Genomic DNA, 21,550 nt, shown 5'->3' with positions numbered 1-21,550 from the left:
AAAAAAAAAAAAAAAAAAGGAATACAACTGTGGTTACCAGCTTTAAGGTAGGACCAGGGAAAGAAATAAATACTTGGTGAACAGAGAGCCAGGAAAATTTAGGGTCATGAAAACCAAAAGATGATAGCGAGGTCATCAGCTTTAGAGATGCTGGATTAGGGATTTAGTACAGTTACCAAATTACTGGTGTAATTTTAATGAGTAGCCTTTATAGGGAAACTAGAATCTCATCACTTGGAGCTACAGAAAAAATAGCATAAAATTTTACTTAAAGTAAGTTTGTAGTCTAGTGTTCACATAAATACTTAAGAATTCCAGAGGTCACATGGGCTTAAAGTATTGGGAAGCACTGTGATTGAAATCAATCAAATGAAAATAAATTTTTGGAATTCATATTTCTGGGAAAAGCTATAGTATAAAATACACTACTAGTACGGTAGTCAGCATTAAATGGGCAAGGCATGTGTTTGAAAATAGATTTGAAGAAATATGACACTTTTTTATGGGAAAAACAATAAAACTGTTCTAACAATAACCATGTAGATGAAAGCAAAGAGTGCTGTGGTTTATGAAAGTGGCTTTATAGCTTCTCTTACTTCCCCAATCCTGCCCATTCCCAGACCGTTTTATGCTATAAGCATAATGGTCTCTATGAAATGTAAATTTAATGATAACACTCTTCTGTTTAAGTTACTATCAGAATATCTGGTTTTCCTAGTTTTATAATTAGAAGTCTGTAATGCTTCACCCACATTTATGAAATTCACACACATCTGAAAATATTCGTAGTAAGCTTTTAAAATCTTGACAGTAAAAACTAAATTGACAGGTTAGCTTTTTTCCCATCTCACTCAGTGTGAATATTCATACCTTTCCTTGAAGAAATGTTAATACTTTTGAGAAATGATGAGGGATTTGTTTTTCGTGAGTATAAAAAGTTAAAGAGGTTGGATGTGGTGGTTCATGCCTGTAATCCCAGCATTTTGGGAGGCTGATGTGGGTGGATTGCTTGAGCCCAGGAATTCAAGACCAGCCTGACCTCAAGCAATCCACTCGCCTCTACAAAAGTTAGCCCCTTATCATGGTATACGCTTGTGGTCCCTGCTACTCAGAGGCTGAGTTGGAGCATCACTGGAGCCTGGGGAGGTCGAGGCTGCAGTGAGCCTTGATCAAGCCACTGCACTCCAGCCTGGGTGACAGAGTGAAACCCTATCTTTAAAAAAGAAAGAAGGGAAGTTATAGAGCACTTCATTTTAATTAATTTATGGTATCCGTCAGGGTTTATTGTACCCAATCAATAGTTTCTTTTTTGAGTAGTTCTGGTTAGAAGAATTGACATTCCATGACCTTTATTCTTTCTTAGAGGCCTTCCAAAGAGCAAAGAAAACATTCCCCTTCTTTTTCAAAATGGAATAAAATTCATCCTATCTAGCAAGATTTACATCATGGGATCTTAAACATTTTGCTGTTTTATCATTCTATGAATTATTTCCTCTATCACGTATTCCCAACTATGTTAAAGACAAATATAATTGGAAAATGAAAGAATGTTGGAATCACCTACAAGGGTGGTACAGTAGTGAAATAACTGGATGATACTGCATTGCCCAAGTATCATATCTTCTTTCAAGAAGCTAAGAAGAAAGTAGAGATACTAATTTCATAGTTGGCTTTTAGTTTTCCTTCAACACAGTTGAGAATGCAGAATTGTTCATTCTCTGCCCATACCAGCAAAGGAGAAGAAAGTTGACACAGGAAAATGTTTCCCAGTTATCAGATATCATAAGATGAATGCCAAAAGCACCACTCTAGACTAATGATAATGTTGAAATTGTGTAAGCAAAAAATCTCGGTCTGCAAGTCTTCAGTTGATAATGTCCTACATGAATTTTTCAAACTCAATCAATAAATAATATATTTCTTAGGAATAAAAAAGAAATATGCTATTCTCATTCAGTTCGTCATTCACTAGAAGGGACTTCGTTATATAATATAATTGTGACAAGAACCAGAACATCCTATTTTGCTAAGCAGATACTTGGCATAATTCTTTCATCTTTTTGTTGTTGTTTTGAGACAAGGGTCTCGAACTCTAGCCCACGCTGGAGTGCAGTGGCACAATCTTGGCTCACTGCAGACCTCTGCCTCCCAGGCGCAAGTGATCCTCCCTCCTCAGCCTCCAAGCATGTGCCACCATGCCCAGCTTATTTTTGTAGAGATGAGGTTTTTGCCGTGTTGCCCAGGTTGGTCTCAAGCTCTTGGATTTAAGCAATCCGCCTGCCTTGGCCTCCCAAAGTGCTGGGATTACAGGCCGGAACCACCATGCCTGGTGAATTCTTTCACCTTTTGTGAAGTTTGTGGAGTAAAATATACTTGATATGGTTCGTTAGTGGACAAGTGCTGAAAACAGATGCTTTATACAAAAGTGATTGGAAAAAAGTAGTTGGTGTAGAAATGAGTTATTAGATTAAACATTCCAAATCTAAAATTGAAAATGTTTTGCAGTTATGGAGTAAAGAAGATGGCCATCTCTTTAACAAAATATGAGCCATCAGACGTTTCAGAAAAAAAATTTTATGGATTGTATTTTGACCCTGCAAGTGCAGGAAGAAGAACCAGAAGTAATGATGAACTGCAATAGAACATGTTAGAGATACATTTCAAATCTGGAGTCAGCATTTGTGAGATGGGCGTGTTCCAAGTTTGTGCATCAAAATTGAGCATTTAGCTGTGTTTAGAGAACATGGTCCATATACCTTTGAAATCAGGGCAATATGGAATAAAAATTTGGGCTTACTATAACTTTTTAATTACTGTAATTCTTATTTATAAAAGTTTCTAATAGTTCTTTTTCATTATGCTTTATTTTAATGGAAATTATTTGTTAAATGACTGTAATTAAAATAACTTGAAAGATCCAGTAGACGCAGATGGGAAATGGTGATAGCTGTCTCTCCTGGTGAGTTAAAGATTACAAGAAAATTAAGAACTTTCATACGACATTTAACCACCTCCCTCTCTTGTGGTCTACCATTCTCGTGAGTTGGTAGGAATTATAGGATAAGCTATCTTATTCTAGTTTTTAAGAAGAAAGCAAGCGACGGGGCACAGTGGTTCATGTCTGTAATCCCAGGACTTTGGGAGGCTGAGATGAGAAGGTTACTTGAAGCTCGGGAGTTTGAGACCAGCCTCGGCAGCATAGCGAGACCTCATCTCTACAAAAAAAAAAAAAAAAATTAGCCAGGCATGGTGGAGTGCACCTGTGGTCCCAGCTACTAAGAAGGCTGAGTTAGGAGGATCACTTGAGCTGCGGATGTTGAGGGTGCAGTGAGCTGTGATTGCACCACTGCACTCCTTCCTGGGCAACAGAGTGAAAAAATAAAAAGAAGAAATGGAGCCTAAATTTAAATTTCTTCTAAAATTCTATGGTAATAAAATTAGTATTATTATAACGTTGTAAAGATAATGGGAGCATGACATTACAACATCAAGAATAAGAAATAGCCGGGTGCTGTGGCTCACACCTGTAATCCCAACACTTTGGGAGACTGAAGGGAGAGGATTACTTGAGCTCAGGAGTTTGAGACCAGCAATATATAAAGAACTCTGAAAACTCAACAAAAGTCAAATAACCCAATTTAAAAATTGGCAAAAGACTTAAATAGAAACTTTACCAAAAATGACATACAGATGACCAAAAGGCATATGAAAAGACGCTCAACATCACTAATTATCAGAGAAATGCAAATCAAAACCACAATGAGCCATCACCTCACATTTAGTGAGCTCTCACCTACATTATAGTAAACCCAAATTTTTATTCCGTATTGCCCTGAAGGATAAATGAACCATGTTCTCTAAATACAACTAACTGCTCAACTTTGATGCACAAACTTGCAGTGGCGAATCACAGCTCACTGCACTCTCAACATCCCCAGCTCAACATAGCGAGACCCCCATCTCTACAAAAAATTACCCGGGTTTGATGGCAGGTGCCTGTGGTTCCAGCTACTCAGGAGGCTGAGGTGGGTGGATCGCTTGAACCTGGGAGGTTGAGGCTGCAGTGAACCACTTTTATATCACTGCCCTCCAGCCTGGGTGACAAAGTGAGACCCTGTGTCAAAAAAAAAAAAAAAATTGCTGGGCATGGTGGCACACATGTGTAGTCCCAGCTACTACTTGGGAGGCTGAGGTGGGAAGATCACCTGAGTCCAGTCTGCAGTGAGCCATGATCTTGCCACTGCAGTTACTGGGTAACAGTAAACCCTGTTGCATTAAAAACAAACAAAAAAAGGAATAATTAAAATTGCTTTGTCTTTGGGGTGATTGTGAGGAAGTTTGTCTTTTTTTTTTTTTTTTCAATGTTACACCAAATTTAAAGACATTTAAATGTCAGTAATTTCGTAGATACATAAAATGTCACAATTTGACCTAGAAAAGTCCAACACTGTTGAGCATTAAACTTGGACTAAAGGGAAGGTCAGATTGTGTTTTGTGTGCCATGAAGAAGAAATGTTTTATCAGTTACTTTGCTGTTTTACCCAAAATTGAAACATGCACACACACAGTATGTTTTCTAAGGTACGAAAAGCACATCTAATGTGAGTAACAGAAGCTGTCTGTGTTTTCTTCAGATTTTTCCCACTTCATTCTTTATAACTGCAGAAATACAGTATTCTGTTTCTGCCTGGTAGTGGTTCCTCTAGAAATTTAACATGACTGTTTCACTTAGTCTAAAGTTAGTCATTAGTTTTATTCCCCTAACCAATAGACTTAAAATGCCTTAAACTTGATCAGTCCTCCTGATTTTGTGCTCTTGTTGTATGATAGCTCAGATTTTTTTTTAACCCCATGACCAATTACTGTTGGACACAATTATTTGTTTTATATAGTGATTATTTGTTTTATCAGTGATTATTTAAGTTTACCTTCATATTTACCACTCTTTTTGCTCAACATTCATTCATTCTGAAATCATTTTTATTCTTAATTAAATCTTTGAGAATTTCCATTAGTGTGAGTCTAAAAAACAGGTTTTTCTCTTTTTATCTTTTTTTGAGACAAGGTCTCACTGTGTTGCCCAGGCTGGAGTACAATGGTGCAATTTCAGCTCACTGCAGCTTCAACCTCCCGGACTTAAGCAATTCTCCCACCTCAGCCCCCTGAGTAGCTAGGATGACAGGCAAGCCACCATGCCTGGCTAATTTTTGTATTTTTTAGTAGACAGAGTGTCACTGTGATGCCCAGGCTGGTCTCAAACTCCTGGACTCAAGAGATCTGCCTGCAATAGCCTCCCAAAGTACTGGATTACAGGTGTGAGACACCACAACCAGCCTGAGATTTTTTTTCTTAATCTTAAAATATCTTTGATTCTCCCTCCTTGAATAGTCATCACTTAATCTCTGTAGGCAGTTTTTTCCCTCTGGCTGCTTATAAGAGTTTTTCTTTATCTTTCATGTTTATGGTTTCATTTAGATATATCTTAGTGTGAATTCTCGTTTGCTAGGGTTTCTTGGGGCTCCTGAATCTGAACATTGTTATCTTTCATTAATTTTAGGGAATCTCTGACATTCTTTTTCTATATTCTCTCCTAGTCTTTCTCTCCATTTGTAATTCCAATTAGATGTAAGTTACCACTTTTTATTTTATCTTGCAAGTATTTTAACCTCTTCAGTATTTTTCATCTCTTCCTCTGTGTGCATTCTGGGTAATTTTTACAGATAGTTTTCTTATTCACCAGTTTATTGCCAGCCATGTCTAATTAGTTATGCAATAACCTTTCTGAGTTCCTGACTATAATTTGTCAGTTGATTTAGTTTTAGAAGTTCATTTGGTTGTTTTTGACCCATCCATCTTGTTCCTTAGTCTGAGTTTTGACAATCTCTTTTACTTCAAGTGTGCTTACATTTTGTATCCAATAATTCTAATGCCTGTGGTCTTAAAAATTTTTTTTTAATTCTGTAAATTTTTGCTTATAGTAGTGTATTTCGCTTGGGTTTTATCGTGATTTTTTTTTTTTTTTTTTTAAATAGGGTCTCGTTCTGTCACCTAGGCTACATCCCAGTCAGCATCACCCAGGCTACACCACCCATGATTGCGGTGGTGCAGTCGTGGCTCACTGCAGCCTCAACCTCCTGGGCTCAAGCAGTTCTCCTGCCTCAGCCTTCAGGACCCCACTATACCTGGCTAATTAAGACAAAAAAATTTTTTTTTAAAGGCAGGGCCTCCCTTTATTGACTAGCCTAGTGTCAAACTCCTGGCCTCAAGCGATTCTCCCCCTTTGACCTCCCAAAATGCCAGGGTTACAAGCATGAGCTACTGCGCCCGGCCTCTTAGGATTTTTTTGATTGAGGTTTCCTGTTTGTTGGGATGTTATTTGCAGCATTTGCAGAAGAATATGTATTTTGTGCCACCTGGAAGCACTGTTAGCCTAGAGTTACACAGGTTGAGTATTTTCGGGTTAGACTTGCTCAACGGGTAAGTGTAATGCAAATATTCCAAAATCAGAAACGTCTGGTCCCATGCATTTCAGATAGTAGGTAGTCAGTCTGAATTAAACTAACTTTTTGGTTGGGAATTTGCCTGGTCAGATAATGTAAATTCTAGAGCCCAAACCTAGGGGAAGACTGTCTTGTACCTAAGAACTGTCAGGAAAGTCTTTTCTCTTCTTCACCCATGCCTGGCTAATTTTTGTATTTTTTAGTAGAGACAGGGTTTTACCGTGTCTTGTGCCTAAGAACTGTCAGGAAAGTCTTTTCTGTTCTTTACCCAGAGCCAAGACTGAGCTAGGAAAAAGTTTCCTTACAGTTCTCTCTTAAAGATGGAAGAAGAGCACAATGGCTCAAGCCTGTAATCCCAGCACTTTGGGAGGCCGAAGCAGGCGGATCACGAGGTCAGGAGATCGAGACAGTCCTGGCTAACACGGTGAAACCCCATGTCTACTAAAAATACAAAAAAATTAGCTGGGCGTGGTGGAGGGTCCCAGCTACTCAGGAGGCTGAGGCAGGAGAATGGCGTGAACCCGGGAGGCGGAGCTTGCCGTGAGCTGAGATTGTGACACTGGACTCCAGCCTGGGTGACAGAGCAAGACTTCGTCTCAAAAAAAAAAAAGATGGAAGAAGACTTTTTTCTGATTCACTTACTGTGGTGGTTCATTTGGGAGCCCCAGAGTTCTAAACTGTTGTTTCCCAATTCTTCCATGTCTCTGCTGACACAGAAAGTGATATTTGTACGGTAGCTTGCTGTACAAACTGAGAGATTGGAGCCTTGGATAAGGGATATTGCAGCTGCAGGCAACAGAATCGGGGCCTCCCTCAGGTCACTCATGCACTATGCATTCTCCCTGAGAACTAACACCAACATCTGGTGGGAATCTTTGCTTTTGTACTACTCAGAGTGTGGTAGGCAGAGTGATGCTGCTCTGTGACTTATCTTGTTACTGCCTCATAAAAGGTATTTGTAGGATAATATAAGTCAACCAATTGCTAAACATACTGTAATTGTTTGTTTTGAGACAGAGTCTCCCTCTTCACTCAGGTTGAAGTGTAGTGGTGCAGTCACAGCTCACTGAAGTCTCGAACTCCTCCTAGGCTCAAGTGATCCTCCTGTCTCAGCCTGTTGAGTAGCTGGGACTATAGGCATGTACCTACATGGTAGGCTAATTTCTTTTTTTTGAGACAGAATCTCGCTCTGTCGCCCAGACTGGAGTGCAGTGGCGCGATCTTGGCTCACTGCAACCTTTGCCTCCTGGGTTCAAGCGATTCTCCTGCCTCAGCACCCCGAGTAGCCGGGACTACAGGCATGTGCCACCATGCCTGGCTAATTTTTGTATTTTTAGTGGAGACAGGGTTTCACCATGTTGGCCAGACTGGTCTCGAACTCCTGACTTCTGGTGATCAGCCCACCTTGGCCTCCCACAGTGCTGGGATTATAGGTATGAACCACTGCACTTGGCCACACAGAGGTTTTTAATTTTGATGTAGTCTCATTTGTCTATTTTTAATTTTTTGCCTGTGCTTTTGGTGTCACATCCAATAAATCATTGCCAAATTTAATGTCATGAAGCTTTTTCCCCTGTGTTTTCTAGTGAGTTGTGTTGTATAGTTTTAGCTGTTACATTTAGATCTTTCATCCATTTTGAGTTAATTTTTGTGTATTTTGTGAGGTGAAGCTCCAGCTTTTTTCCTTTTCATGTGGATATCCAGTTTTCCTAACACCATTTGTTGAGAAGACAACTCATTGAATGGTCTTGGCATCCTTGTCAAAAATTATTTGACTGTATATGCAAGGCTGTATATCTGGGTCCTCTGTTTTATTTCATTGGTCTATATGTCTGTATGCCAGTACCACACTGTTTTGATTATTATAGTTTGAAATTAGCGAGTGTGAGACTTCCAACTTTGTTCTAATATTTTAAGGTTGTTTTGGCTATTAGAGGTCTCCTGAGATTCCACAGGAATTTTAGGATAGATTTCTTTTCTGGCAAAAAAAAAAATCACTGGGATTTTTATAGGAATTGCGTTGAATCTTTAGATCACTTTGGGTAGTATTAACATCTTAACAGTAGTTTGCCTTCTAATCCATAAACATGGGATGTCTTTCCATTTATTTGTGTCTTTAAATCTTTCAGCAGTGTTTTGTAGTTTTTAATATACACATTTTTCAACTCCTTGGCTAGGTTTATTCATAAGGTTTTTTGTTTTGTTTTGTTTTTTCGTTTTTCTTTTCTTTTCCTTGTTTTGTTTGTTTTTTTTTTTCCTTTTGGTTTTTTTTTTCGTTTTTTGAAACAGAGTCTTGCTGTGTTGCCCAGACTGGCATGATCACAGCCAGCTGCAGCCCTGACCTCCTGGGCTCAAGTAATCCTCCCATCTCAGCCACCCAAGTAGCTGGGACTACATGCACATGTCATCATGCCCTACTAATTTTTTTTTTGTATTTTTTGTACAGATGAGGTCTCACTATATTGTCCTCCCACCGTAGCCTCCGAAAGTGCTAGGATTACAGGCGTGAGCCAGCCACAGTGCCTGGCCCAAGTTTTTTATTCTTTTTGATGCTATTGTAAGTGGAATTGTTTTCTTAATTGCCTGTGTATTGTTAACGTATAGGAATGCAACTGATTTTTGTATCCTATAACTTTGCTTATTTCATTTATTAGTTCTAACAGTTTTTTGTGGAGTGTTTAGTGTTGTCCATGTATAAAATGATGTCGTTTGTGAACAAATGGCTTGATCTTTTCAATTAGGATGCCCTCTTTTTTTTTGAAAGAGTGTTTCTTTGTTGTCCAAGCTGGAGTGCAGTGGCACAATCTCAGCTCACTGCAACCTCTGCCCCCTCGGTTTTTAAGCAGTTCTCATGCTTCAGCCTCCCAAGTAGCTGGGGCTACAGGTACATGCCAGAATATGTGGCTAATTTATTGTATTTTTATTAGAGATGGAGTTTCATTGAGTTGGCCAGGCTGGTCTCGAACTCCTGGACTGAAGTGATCCACCTGCCTTGGCCTCCCAAAGTGCTGTGATTACAGGCATGAGCCACCAGCACCTGGCCTAATTTGGATGCCTTTTGTTTTTCCTGCCTTATTGTTTTGGCTGGAACTTAAGTACTATGTTGAATAGAAGCAGTAAAAGCATGCAGCTTTGTCTTCTTCCTGATCTTAGAGGAAAAGCTTTCAGTGTGTCATCACTGAGTGTGAGGTTAGCTATGGGCTTTTCATAGTTTTTATTATATTGAGGTTATTTCCTTCAGTTCCTAGTTGGTTGAAGTTTTTTGTTTGTTTGTTTGTTTTTAATCGTAAAAGGATGTTGACTCTTGTCAAATGCTATTGAGATGATATTTGGGTTTTGTCCTTCATTTTATTAATGTGTACTACATTGATTTATATGTTGAACTTGTCACTATATTTTAAACTGTTTAAGAAAACAAGTGTTGTAGGGAGTGGATGTGATGGATAAGAGCACATACACACTGGGGCCACACTGCTTAGGTTCTGGCTTTTGCTCTGCCACTTACTAGTGATTTCATGATATCTTGGGTTTAGATTAAATAATTTTCTGCTAGGTTTCTATTAATTATAAACCTTACTTTGCTGTAATTAGTAGTTTTTATCAGTGAATTAAGCAATTTCATTTTCCTGTTGCATGATAGAAACTTTTTGTGTAAAGGGATAATAAGTAGAGACCAAGAAAATGAATGGTGAATAACCATTATAGACTCCAGGTTAATGGTCTGCATCATGGAATGAAGATTCTCAAACTTTTGGGTTTCAGGATTCCTATAGCACTTCTAATTATTCAGAACCCCAGAATTTTTGTTTATTTGGGTTATATTGATATTTACTATATTAGAATTAGGCTTGGCGCAGTGGCTCACGCCTGTAATCCCAGCACTTTGGGAAGCCGAGGCGGGTGGATCACCTGAGGTCAGGAATTTGAGACCAGCCTGGCCAACGTGATGAAATCTGTCTCTACTAAAAATACAAAAATTAGCCAGAAGGTGGCAGCTGCCTGTAATCCCAGTTACTCAGGTGGCTGAGGCAGGGAGCACCGCTTGAACCCAGGAGGCGAAGGTTGCAGTGAGCTGAGATTGTGCCACTGCACTTCAGCCTGGGCAACAGAGTGAGACTCTGACTCAAAAAGAAAGAATAAAACTATTATACATTAAAAATATGCTTATGAAAAATTAGTTTCAAAAACAGATGAGAGGCATTGTTTTACATTTTTGCAAATCTTTTTAATGTGTTAAATTAAGAATATTGATTCTAAAAATTTGCTTTTGCATTCAGACTGTTGCAGTAAATTATATACAAAGGCAGCGTCGCTTCACACCAGTGTATAATTAAAAAGAGAACAACCTTGTGTGGACCTCCTGAAAGAGTGTCACGAACCCTCAGGGGGGTCCCTGGATCACATTGAAAACCACTGTTGTATACAAGTTAAAAACTCTGACTTTCAAAGCATTCTGGTTTTATTTCTTTTGGTACTAACCTCCACATCACTGAATAGTATTCCTCTTTTGCTATTTTGTAATTTATCAACTTTATGCATATATTTTTATTTCCTACAATCACAGTTTAGGACTACATTGCATATGCTCTCTTCTCATTTCTTCTCTTCCCAAATTCAGACTATGTCTGTTAATTTAGACAGTATACTCCATTTCTAGTTCCATCAAAGCTAGACAGTATATCAGTACTCTGTACTTTTTAAGAATTCTTGAAACTCTTGTGCTTCACTTCTCTTTCCCTACTTCACTCCCCAACTTAATGTATACTCTTATTTGTGATAACGTTTACATTATGTTCTATAATCAGAGTTTGTCTTCTCTAATTTAGATTGATTCTAAAACTTTACAGCAAAAACTTTTATCAGTAGTAGTTATTGTGGAGCCTAGTACCATTCTATGATTATGATTTCTAATGTGTTCCATTTTATAATCCTATACCGCTTATTAGAAAATCTTCCTAGGCTCAAGTTCAAATGGATTTTTTCCTTTTTTTCATACCATACTGATTACTTAACTATAAAGGCTTTTATTGGGATCATGCCTTTCTTGAGCAGTTTACATTTCCTGAATTCATTCATTACCTTTTTTTTCTTAATCATGTTGTCATTTGTTAAAATTTGTCTAGGCTCCCTGTCTACTGGCTCTGTGCCCAGTCCCCTGTTTTTCTGGATATCTTTCTCTGAGAGGCTTCTGTCATTCCTCTAATTCCAGTCTATACTCACTGCTCTCTGGGCCTGCTGCCACAGCTGCTGACCTAGGCTTTCATCTTTTTGCAGGATCCCGTGTTTTCTTGGTTTACTTTTTGTTTTAGATGGGATACATCTTCAGGTAGCTTGCTAAGAAAAGACGTTATAATAGGTAAACTCCTTCCATCCTTGAATGGTTAAAAAAATCTTTATTCTGCCTCCATAGTTTGGCTGGGTACAAAATTCTACATTAGTAATCATTTTCCCTTGAATTTTGAAGATAATACCTTGTCTTCTAGCTCTAGTGTTACCAGTAAGAAGTCTAATTTTCATTTAGTTGCTGGTGCCCAGTTTTTCCCTCTCTGGAGACAGGATATTTTTGTCTTGAAAAGTAAAATACTATGTCTCTAGGTTTAGTTTTTTCACTCTGTTTTGCTCTCTGTGAGCTTTTTGAATTTGAAAACATGGTTCCCCTCAGGAGTGGGAAATTTTATTTCTTAATTTTTTTGATCTGTTTTTTTCTTTTCTATCATTCCTTCAGGCTGGACATTGGGCCTCCTAGACTTATCCTTTCTTTTACATTTTTCATATATTTATCTTGTCAATTTCCCAACTTTATCTTCTCTTCTAGGTAGTATAAAGTTCTTGTTTTATAGATACAAATTTGAGTTTTCGAAAATTCTCATCTGTTGCCTTCATGTGTTCATTTCCCACATGGTCATTGTTGCTTGTTTTGGCAGTTTATAATAGGCTTTCTTCAGATATGTGGTGATTTGTGTTGTCTGTTGATTTTTTAAAACTTTTTTTAAATTAAAAAAAATTTTTTTGAGATAGGGGTCTCACTCTGTTGTCCAGGCTGGAGTGCAGTGGTGTGATCTCAGCTCACTGCAACCTCTGCCTCCTGGGCTTAAGTGATCCTCCTGCCTCAGCCACCCAAATACCTGGGACTACAGATGCATGCCACCACACGCAGCTGATTTTTGTATTTTTTGTAGAGATGGAGTCTCAAACCGTGTTGCCAAGTCTGGTCTCAAACTCTAGATCCAGCCTTTTTGGCCTCCCAGAGTGCTGGGATTACAGATATTCCGTGGCCAACTTGACTGTTATTTTTTTAAGCAATAAGATTGCCTGGAAGTCTTGGAAGTCTTATTTTTTGTAGTGAGTCCCTGGCTCACTGTTTTTTTTTTTTTTTTTTTTTGGTTTTTTTGGTAAATAGGTAAGGAGCTAGCCATTTCTTGAGTAAGAATGTAGGGTGTGTGTACTCTGTAATAATTGCTTTACATACTTTGTTTTCCTGTTTCTCCTCAGGGAAAGTACTCTTCCATTTATATCTGACGCTTGAAGTGTTTCTTGGCTTCTTTTTCTTTTTCTTTTCTTTTTTTTTGAGACAGGTTGTACTCTGTCATCCAGGCTGGAGTGCAGTGGCACAATCATGGTTTACTGCAGCTTCAACCTCCTCTGCTGAAGTGATCCTCCCACCTCAGCCTTCTGACTAGCTAGGACTACAGGCACACACTACCATGTGTGGCTAATTTTTAAAAAATTTTCTGTAGAGATAGGGTCTTTCTACATTGCCCAGGCTGGTCTCAAACTCCTGACTTCAAGCAGTCCTCCTGCCTTGGCCTCCCAAAGTGCTGGGATTACAGGTGTCAGCTACCGTGCTCAACCTTTCTCATGCTTTTGGTAGAAGATAAGGTTCCAGTCCAGATAATGAGTAGGGACCTGGCTATACAGAGCAGAGTTAGACAATGCCAGAGTTGTGTAAATAACAATTGCTAAATCCACTGGCATCTTTTTCATATGGTTCCTGGGACTGGTGACTGTATAATTTATTGTTCAAACTGAGACACATAGGAGAGTGAAAAGTGCTAAAAGTAATAATTCCACCAGCAGTAGGCATTAACCAGAACATACAGTCATTCCTTCTTGAGTCTATGGACATTTAGGGTGAGGATCAGAGGCAGTATAAGAAATTGCCTGCCTGCCTAGTTGACTCAACATTCGCATCCTATTCTCACCTGCTTTTTGTCTAATAGGACATGTTTTGGGGACAGATACTAAATAAGGAGCAGTGGGATGAATAGAAAGTCTTTTATATAACCAAAATTACTCTTGAGTGGTATAGTCTGGATGTATTTAATCTTATCCTATTAGTAAATGTTAAATACACATTTCACAGACCTGTTGTATTTTAAAAAATTTTTTTTTCAGTTCTAAGAATTTGAAAAAGTGTGACATGTTACTGTCATTTTCATACGGATATGGAGTTGTTCCTAGAAAATGTTATTCCCAAACAAGTTTTTCACTGTTTTAATGTAAACTTTTCTTTTCCTGTCATATTGGCATATATGTAGAAAGTGTTAGTTTTATATCAAAACATGGAAACCTCATCCAGATAGAAATTATATGAGTTTCTTTGGACTCTGTTCTAAGTTTTTTTGTTTTTTGTTTTTTTTTCATATTGGACTGAAATCTGCCACCCTGTAACTTCCAACTATTGGTTCTAGTTCTGTTCTCTGGAGCAGCATGGAGTAAGTGTCTTCTATTAGAAGGCATCTATCACCTTTTCTAGACTGAATTTCTCCAGGTGTCCTCCCCTTTTTATATGAAGTTAAAACCCATATTTCTGACCTTCACATTGATTCCCTTTGGAATCTTCTAACCTAATATAAACATCCTAGTTTATCAGTGTTTTCCATAATACAGTTAAAATATAGCCCCAAATTTTAATTCTATACTGTATTTCTATGGCACTATGCACACCAGTGCAGAATACCTTGCACTGTAGCCCATTAATCAGAGACTGAGTTAATTAGTGTAGCTTCAGCATTTTTTTTTCTTTTTCTTAGCTATTCTCAGTTGTCGGCTCATACTAAAATGTGGTCAGCTAAAACCTACCAGCTAAGTAACTGTTGGGGCTGTCCTTTTTCTAGTAGGTGTTTCTGCCTTAGTAATATAGCTTTATCAAGTGGAATTGAGTGTATTATTCAGAAAACCTAGAACAAGAAATACACTTTTATATGTTAACATCTGTAGGCCTTTGGTTTTAGTGATACAGGCTTTCAATTTAAAAGTTAAAATAAACATATTGCTCTAAGAACTTTAGCTAGAAATTCATTTGATTGCTGTTTTGGAAAATGTTTTTGTCTTTGAGGTTTAAATGGTTTTAATTGCAAAGCATCTGACTTATGTCTTCTTTTACAAAGCATGCTATTATATTTTTAGAAGTAACTTTGTATAATGAAATGCTCCCTGTAAGCTGGAACATGTATCTAAAATAATAGCTATTCCATTGTAGGTTTTGTACCCTAGAACAGGACTTCTCAACCCTCAACACTATTGACATACTTTAAATAACTCTTTGTTATGCACGGCTGTCCTGTGCATTGTAGGATGTGTAACAGTATCCCTGGCCTCTATCCACTAGATGCCAGTAGCTCACATATCACCACCACCTCTGCAGTTTGATCATCCAAAATATATGCAGATATGGCCATATGTCCCCTGGGGGAAAAATTCCCCCAGTTGAATACCACTGTCCTAAAGCAACAGAAGTATTTTTTTAATCAGCTAGTCAGTAGTTTCTACCTTAAATTTCTTCTGTAATTGGGCTAGAATAGAATATTTTTCTTACAATTTCTTTGTAGAGATTTGTAAAACTACAGCATAATAAAGAACTTTACATGTAACGAACACCGAAGTTCCTAATTAGGTCAGTTTTTTCTTTTCTTCCTATTACTGTTTTTTATTCTAGTTTTTAATTCCTATTAATGTGATACAATCTATGATCTGAAATGTGTGATTATATAATGTATTGAGATTAAAGAATGAAAATTACAGAGCAGAAATAAATATGATATTGAATAGGAAGTTTATTGAGTTCAAATACTTGACCTTTTGTGGTCCAAGATTAAATTACTTAAAAATGTGCTTTTTATTTCAGTTGATAAATAGCTTTTAATTGAAGTTGATTAACTCCTGGATATTAAAATTGTATTATATTTATTCTTGTACTCCACAATGTAGCCAGCAGCCAGCTTCGGGTGTAGCCTATTCTCATCCAACTACAGTTGCTAGCTACACTGTCCATCAGGCTCCAGTAGCTGCTCACACAGTTACTGCCGCCTATGCACCAGCAGCCGCCACAGTTGCAGTTGCCAGGCCTGCTCCAGTAGCTGTTGCAGCTGCTGCAACAGCTGCTGCTTATGGAGGCTACCCCACTGCACACACAGCAACTGACTACGGTTATACTCAGAGACAACAAGAAGCACCACCACCACCACCCCCAGCTACTACACAAAACTACCAGGTAAGAAAACTACTAGTTTTGGTAGCCTTATCTTGCGGGTTTCTTTGTCCTCAGTGTATAATGTAATGCCCTAGCCATTGCTTCTCAAACTCGGGGCTTCCAAAATACACATGTACTGATAGAGAAAAGTAAATGAGTATTCCTTGGTAGTTGGGGACATACCAACCATTAAGATTCCTTGCTGACCTGGCGCGGTGGCTCACACCTGTAATCCCAGTACTTTGGGAGGCTGAGGCGGGCGGATCATCTGAGGTGAAGAGTTCAAGACCAGCGTGTCCAACGTGGCAAAACCCCGTCTCTACTAAAAATAAAAAAATTAGCCAGGTGCAGTGGTGCACACCTATAGTCCCAGCTACTCGGGAGACCGCGGCACGAGAATCGCTTGAATCCAGGAGGCAGAGGATACAGTGAGCCAAGATCATGCCATTGTATTCCAGCCTGGGCGACAGAGCAAGACCCTGTCTCAAGAAAAAAATATATGTATTCCTGGCAATGAGCTTTGTATTAATAATCCTTCTTCCCACCCCCCGTCTATTTGACTCTATTATTTATAGCTGTCTGTTAAAAACTTTTACATTAATTGCTAATTAAATATTTCATAGTTTATCCCACGTTTGTTTGTTTGTTACTGTTTTAACTGAAGACATAGAAAAGACTTCCCTTGTTTGTATTAGGGCATTATTCATCTGGAACACAGGTATGTCTCCTATTTTGAGAATATTTTGAGAACAGGACAAACATATTACATATTTTCTTCTTGAAACTTAGCAAAGGTGGAAATTCTGTCCCCTTTACATTTATCCTGTAAAGATGTTCTTTTTTAATACACATTATAACAAAAATTGATCATGCTCTTATTCATCCAGTTATTCAGTCTTACAGGAATTCTACATTCTCTTTATTATGTTTGAAAACAGTACTAGATTACTACTTGCTTTAATCTGTTTTTTTGTTTGTTTGCTTTCAGGATCTGTTTTTTAAACTTTGGTCTTTCTGAACTTTCCCTGGTTTTGCTATATTCTTTCTAAAGCATAGGAATTTATGCAGTAAAAAAAAAAAATTGAAATGTAAATCAACAATATTAGTATTTGCTATTAATTTTAGGCAGGTTACTAAATGAAATTCCTTTTGAGGTGTGATTGTTTATGCTCAGAGACAGAATATAATAAATTTTGTTGTTTTTAATAGTGTCTGTGAAACCCAGTGTTTTCTGGTCCCTGCCTGCTTCTTCAGCCATTTCACCTACATACCTTTCTACCCCTCTTTACTTCATGAACTGCCCGAATTCACTCAGCTCACCTTGATCTTTCTTGAAAAAGAAATACTGAAAAGAAAGCTGGAGCAATTACAAAGCTTAGTAATGCAAATGTTCTTTTGTAGTATTGTGGGATCCATCTTTAAAGCAAAACTGCCATACATTTTTTAATAAAATTAATTTTTTCTTAAGTATTATTTTGAAATGTTTTGGTGATTGTTCTGATTGTAAAAGTTAAACGTGCTGCTTGAAATGCTTTTGATATTATTATTATTTCTTTTTTTTTCTTTTTTTTGAGACAGAATCTTGCTCTGTTGCCCAGGCTGGAGTGCAGTGGCGTGATCTCAGCCCACTGCAAGCCCCATCTCCCGGGTTCCTGCCATTCTCCTACCTCAGCCTCCCAAGCAGCTGGGACTACAGGCGCCTGCCACCACGCCCTGCTAATTTTTTGTATTTTTAGTAGACACGGGGTTTCACCGTGTTAGCCTGGATGGTCTTGATCTGCTGACCTTGTAATCTGCCTGCTTTGGCCACCCAAAGTGCTGGCATTACAGGCTTGACCCACCGCGCCCAGCCTTGATATTATTTTAATGAAGTACAAAATGAATCTTCTGTGTATTTAATTTGATTATTTTATGTTTAAGTCTGTCATGAAACTACGTATTTAGTGTTTTGTTTTCCTTTATTGCACTTTTATACAGTAAGTATATTTTTTCCTTCCTCTTGTCTCATAGCAAGATTTTCTTTCATTCCTTTTCTTTAGGATTCATACTCATATGTAAGGTCCACAGCTCCTGCTGTAGCTTATGATAGTAAGCAATACTACCAACAACCAACAGCAACTGCTGCTGCTGTAGCTGCCGCTGCCCAACCTCAGCCTTCTGTTGCTGAAACTTACTATCAGACAGGTGGGTTTTCTTAACTACATAGTTTCTTTGTAAACTATTGAAGTATATGACTTACTGTATTTTTTAATGAAGATAAGCTTTTGAGTGCATCTAAATTCGTATCACATCATCTTAGGAGGCAGGTTCTGGACATGTCCTACTAAATGCCTTAGAGTCACAATTCATAATCATGCCTTTCTCTCCTGGAAATGTACTCCATTTCTGGACTTTCAGCCCACAATTCCATTCCTGCTGAAATAAGGTGTACAAAAGAAGCTGTGATGATAACTTCTGAACACATTTTTATCTTTGCCAGAAATGCCCAGAATATATGATATTGCTAACAAACAGCCTTAGTAACCAGTGGAGACTCTTTAATGGGCCCATATTTTTAATTAATCTTCCTCTGATCTCTAATGACGGTTGGTTCTGTTATCAGCCACCAATCATGTTAAATACAGTATCTAGAATGGTTCAAATCTAGGAAGTGTTTTGTTTGCAAAGAAACCTGCGTATTTATAGACGTTAAAAGATGGATTTTTTTGAGAGAGAGAGATTTGATAATTTTTAAAACAAAGCTTTTGAAAAGTGGGAAATTCCTTCAATTTTTTTTTCCAAAGCTGTGAGGGTGTGGGTGGAGCCTTGGCTTGGAAGAGTAGAATTGGCTTCCAGTACTGGCTTTACTGCTAATGTGGGCAAGTGATTTTTTTCACCTCTCATATCTCTGTTATCTTATCTGTAAATGAAGTAGTTGACCCAAATTTCAGTAGGACCCCTTCTAGTTCTAAAATTTTATGAGTCCCTTAAAAGTGTTTTTAACATGTTTTGAATTATAGTGACTATCTGACTATTCCTGCGGTCTCTCTTTTTTTTTTTTTTTTTTTTTTTTTTTTTTTTTTTTTTTTGAGGTGGAGTTTTACTCTTGTCGCCTAGGCTGGAGTGCAATGGTGCGATCTTGGTTCACCGCAACCTCGGCCTTCTGGGCTCACATAGTTCTCCTGCCTCAGCCTCCCGAGTAGCTGGGATTACAGGCCTGAGCCACCGTGCCCAGCCTTGTGGTCTCTTCTCTATTGATTTCTGTGTATAATAATCTATAGTAAACTTCCTGTTGAATTACCAAGCTTAAGTTGTGCTTGAGTGCTGAATTATCTAAGAGAAGATCTTGATTTAGTCTGACTCTGGTATTGACTCTGACTTTTGTAAGTTATTTAGCTCTTGGATATTAGTGTCATCTCTATAAAGTATTATCTTTTTGTGTTATGTGGATCAAATTTCATAAGCAGGTAAGTTCTGCTTGAGATAAAAATTCTACTTCGGAGGCTGAGGTGGGAGGATTGCTTGAGTCCGGGAGTTTGAAGTTGCAGTGAGCCATGATCACACCATCATAGTTCAGCCTGGGCAACAGAGTGGGACCCTGTCTCAAAAAAAAAAAAAAGTTCTAAGGTACCTTTACTTAACTGAACATAAAATGAGCTTAGCCCCTTGATTTTGGGCCTTTTTCATAAATAACGTTTATGTCTAGTGATCATTTACAAGTGATTATTAATTTAGTGATAAGCCTTCTAAGACTCTTTCAGAATATACATTGTTTTGAGTATGTCAGGCAGCAAAGAAGTTCGACAGACATCAGTGGCAGCCATTTAGGAATAGCTGCATTCAAGTTACTGACATTTGAAAAATTATATAGTTCCTTATTAGATTGTAGTTCACTATGGAAAAATCAGTAAAAATGCAGTGAATGGTATATGAACAAATTTCATATGATTAAACATGTTGAAGTTTTCACTGTGAATTGAAATATGTACATTGTAACTCATTCTATCCTGTTTCCAGTGTTAAACCTAACTGAATTAGACTGACTAGCACGCGCTTGCGTGCGCGCACACAGACACACACACACACGCCTTTTCAGAAAACCTAGTTTACTGGTAACACTGCTGTTTCAGTTAGTTGTACATTTTGCCAAAATAATCATTTTGGAAATACATAGAAAGCATTTGGCAGAAGATAGTATATTAATTTATATATTCTGTTCATATTGGTAATAAGAGTTTTATACCTTTTGCTAAGGAGAAATTGCTGGCATAAAATTTATAGTTAATGATGGTTGTACCTATTCTTTCCAGCTTTTAAGGATACTGGTACAGTAAATATAGTGGCTTGCTCTTCTAATTTTCTGGTGTCTCTTTCCCACTTCAGCCCCTAAAGCAGGTTATAGCCAAGGTGCAACTCAGTATACTCAAGCCCAGCAAACCCGACAAGTGACAGCCATAAAACCAGCCACACCAAGTCCAGCTACTACTACTTTCTCCATCTATCCTGTATCCTCCACCGTACAGCCAGTAGCAGCTGCGGCTACTGTGGTGCCATCCTATACTCAGAGTGCTACTTACAGTACCACCGCAGTTACTTATTCTGGTAAGACTGATAAACTGTGTTTAAATGAGTAAACAAATTAGGAAGAGACTTAGTAGAAACTCTCTTGTCTATGAAATTACCTTACTCCCAATAATAGAAATTATAAATTAATTGATAGACATAAATATAGGTACATAATGTGACTGTACTGTAAATTGTATGCTTTTTTTGGGGGTGGGGGTAAGAGAAGATCTTAGAATAATATAAATTGTTCTTGGGGAGTTTAAAGCTCATTATAAGTATGAGTCTTGGGCTTAGCATTGCAATTAAAGGAAGTAACACCCAGTTTTCTACAGGATTGTTTCCTGCTTTTCCAAATGAAATTGAAAACTCAAGGTTAATACCCAGAGAATACCACAGACAAATTATTTGTTTATTTTGGCCCTCGAAGAGCTATTTCTTTATTATCAGAAATAATTCATCATGGAAATGTTGGGTAGCCCTTTCTAAACATCCATAAGATGGTGGTTATGTAACACACCTCTCTTGGAAGAACAGAGTAGCTTTATTTTTCTTCAGTAATTATATATTTCTCCCAGAGAGGTACAATGGCTAAAACCTTATTGTGTCCACTGCTGTTGCCAATTTCTAGCTGAGGAAGTTTGCATTATCACAGTGATTAAGATCACACATTGCCTTTTTTGTAGACACTCAGCTTTTGTATTCCTCCCAGAAGATATGCTGTGAATGACTTTTTTATTTCTCAGGGATTTTTTATCTCTTACTCTAGGGTGCTAGGGATACAATGATGAATTAGGCATGCATGGAGTGTTTGGGAACTGCAGTTCATTGTGGCTGGAATACAGGATATACATGGGGTAAATGTCAGTAGATGAGGTTAGAAGTGTCAGTATGTAAAGCCATGTGTGCTCTGTTATGGTGTGTGTCTTTATCTTGTGGGCAGAAAGCAGAGGCTATATTAAGAAATAGAGCGGTGTGAGCAGATTTGTAAGTTAACCAGACAACCACGTGGAAATGAATTGAATGAGGAGACATT

At 38.0% G+C, this 21,550-nt stretch overlaps 1 protein-coding gene across 1 annotated transcript in view; it reads left to right on the top strand.

The window, feature by feature from the left end:
* The first annotated feature begins 14,196 nt into the window (after positions 1-14,196).
* Positions 14,197-21,550, top strand: part of ZFR (zinc finger RNA binding protein) — a 64,534-nt gene continuing 57,180 nt past the window's right edge. Inside the window, exons 1-4 of the mRNA XM_011980799.1 lie at positions 14,197-14,215; positions 15,711-15,993; positions 18,012-18,156; positions 20,335-20,553. Coding sequence (XP_011836189.1) covers positions 14,211-14,215; positions 15,711-15,993; positions 18,012-18,156; positions 20,335-20,553 — 652 coding nt within the window. The 5' untranslated portion in view covers positions 14,197-14,210. The remainder of the gene's footprint in view (positions 14,216-15,710; positions 15,994-18,011; positions 18,157-20,334; positions 20,554-21,550) is intronic.

This window comes from Mandrillus leucophaeus, unplaced genomic scaffold, assembly GCF_000951045.1.
Source record: "Mandrillus leucophaeus isolate KB7577 unplaced genomic scaffold, Mleu.le_1.0 Scaffold218, whole genome shotgun sequence".
NCBI lineage: Eukaryota > Metazoa > Chordata > Mammalia > Primates > Cercopithecidae > Mandrillus > Mandrillus leucophaeus.
The sequence above is the reverse complement of the archived record's forward strand: the minus strand, read 5'-3'. Positions and strand labels throughout refer to the sequence as shown.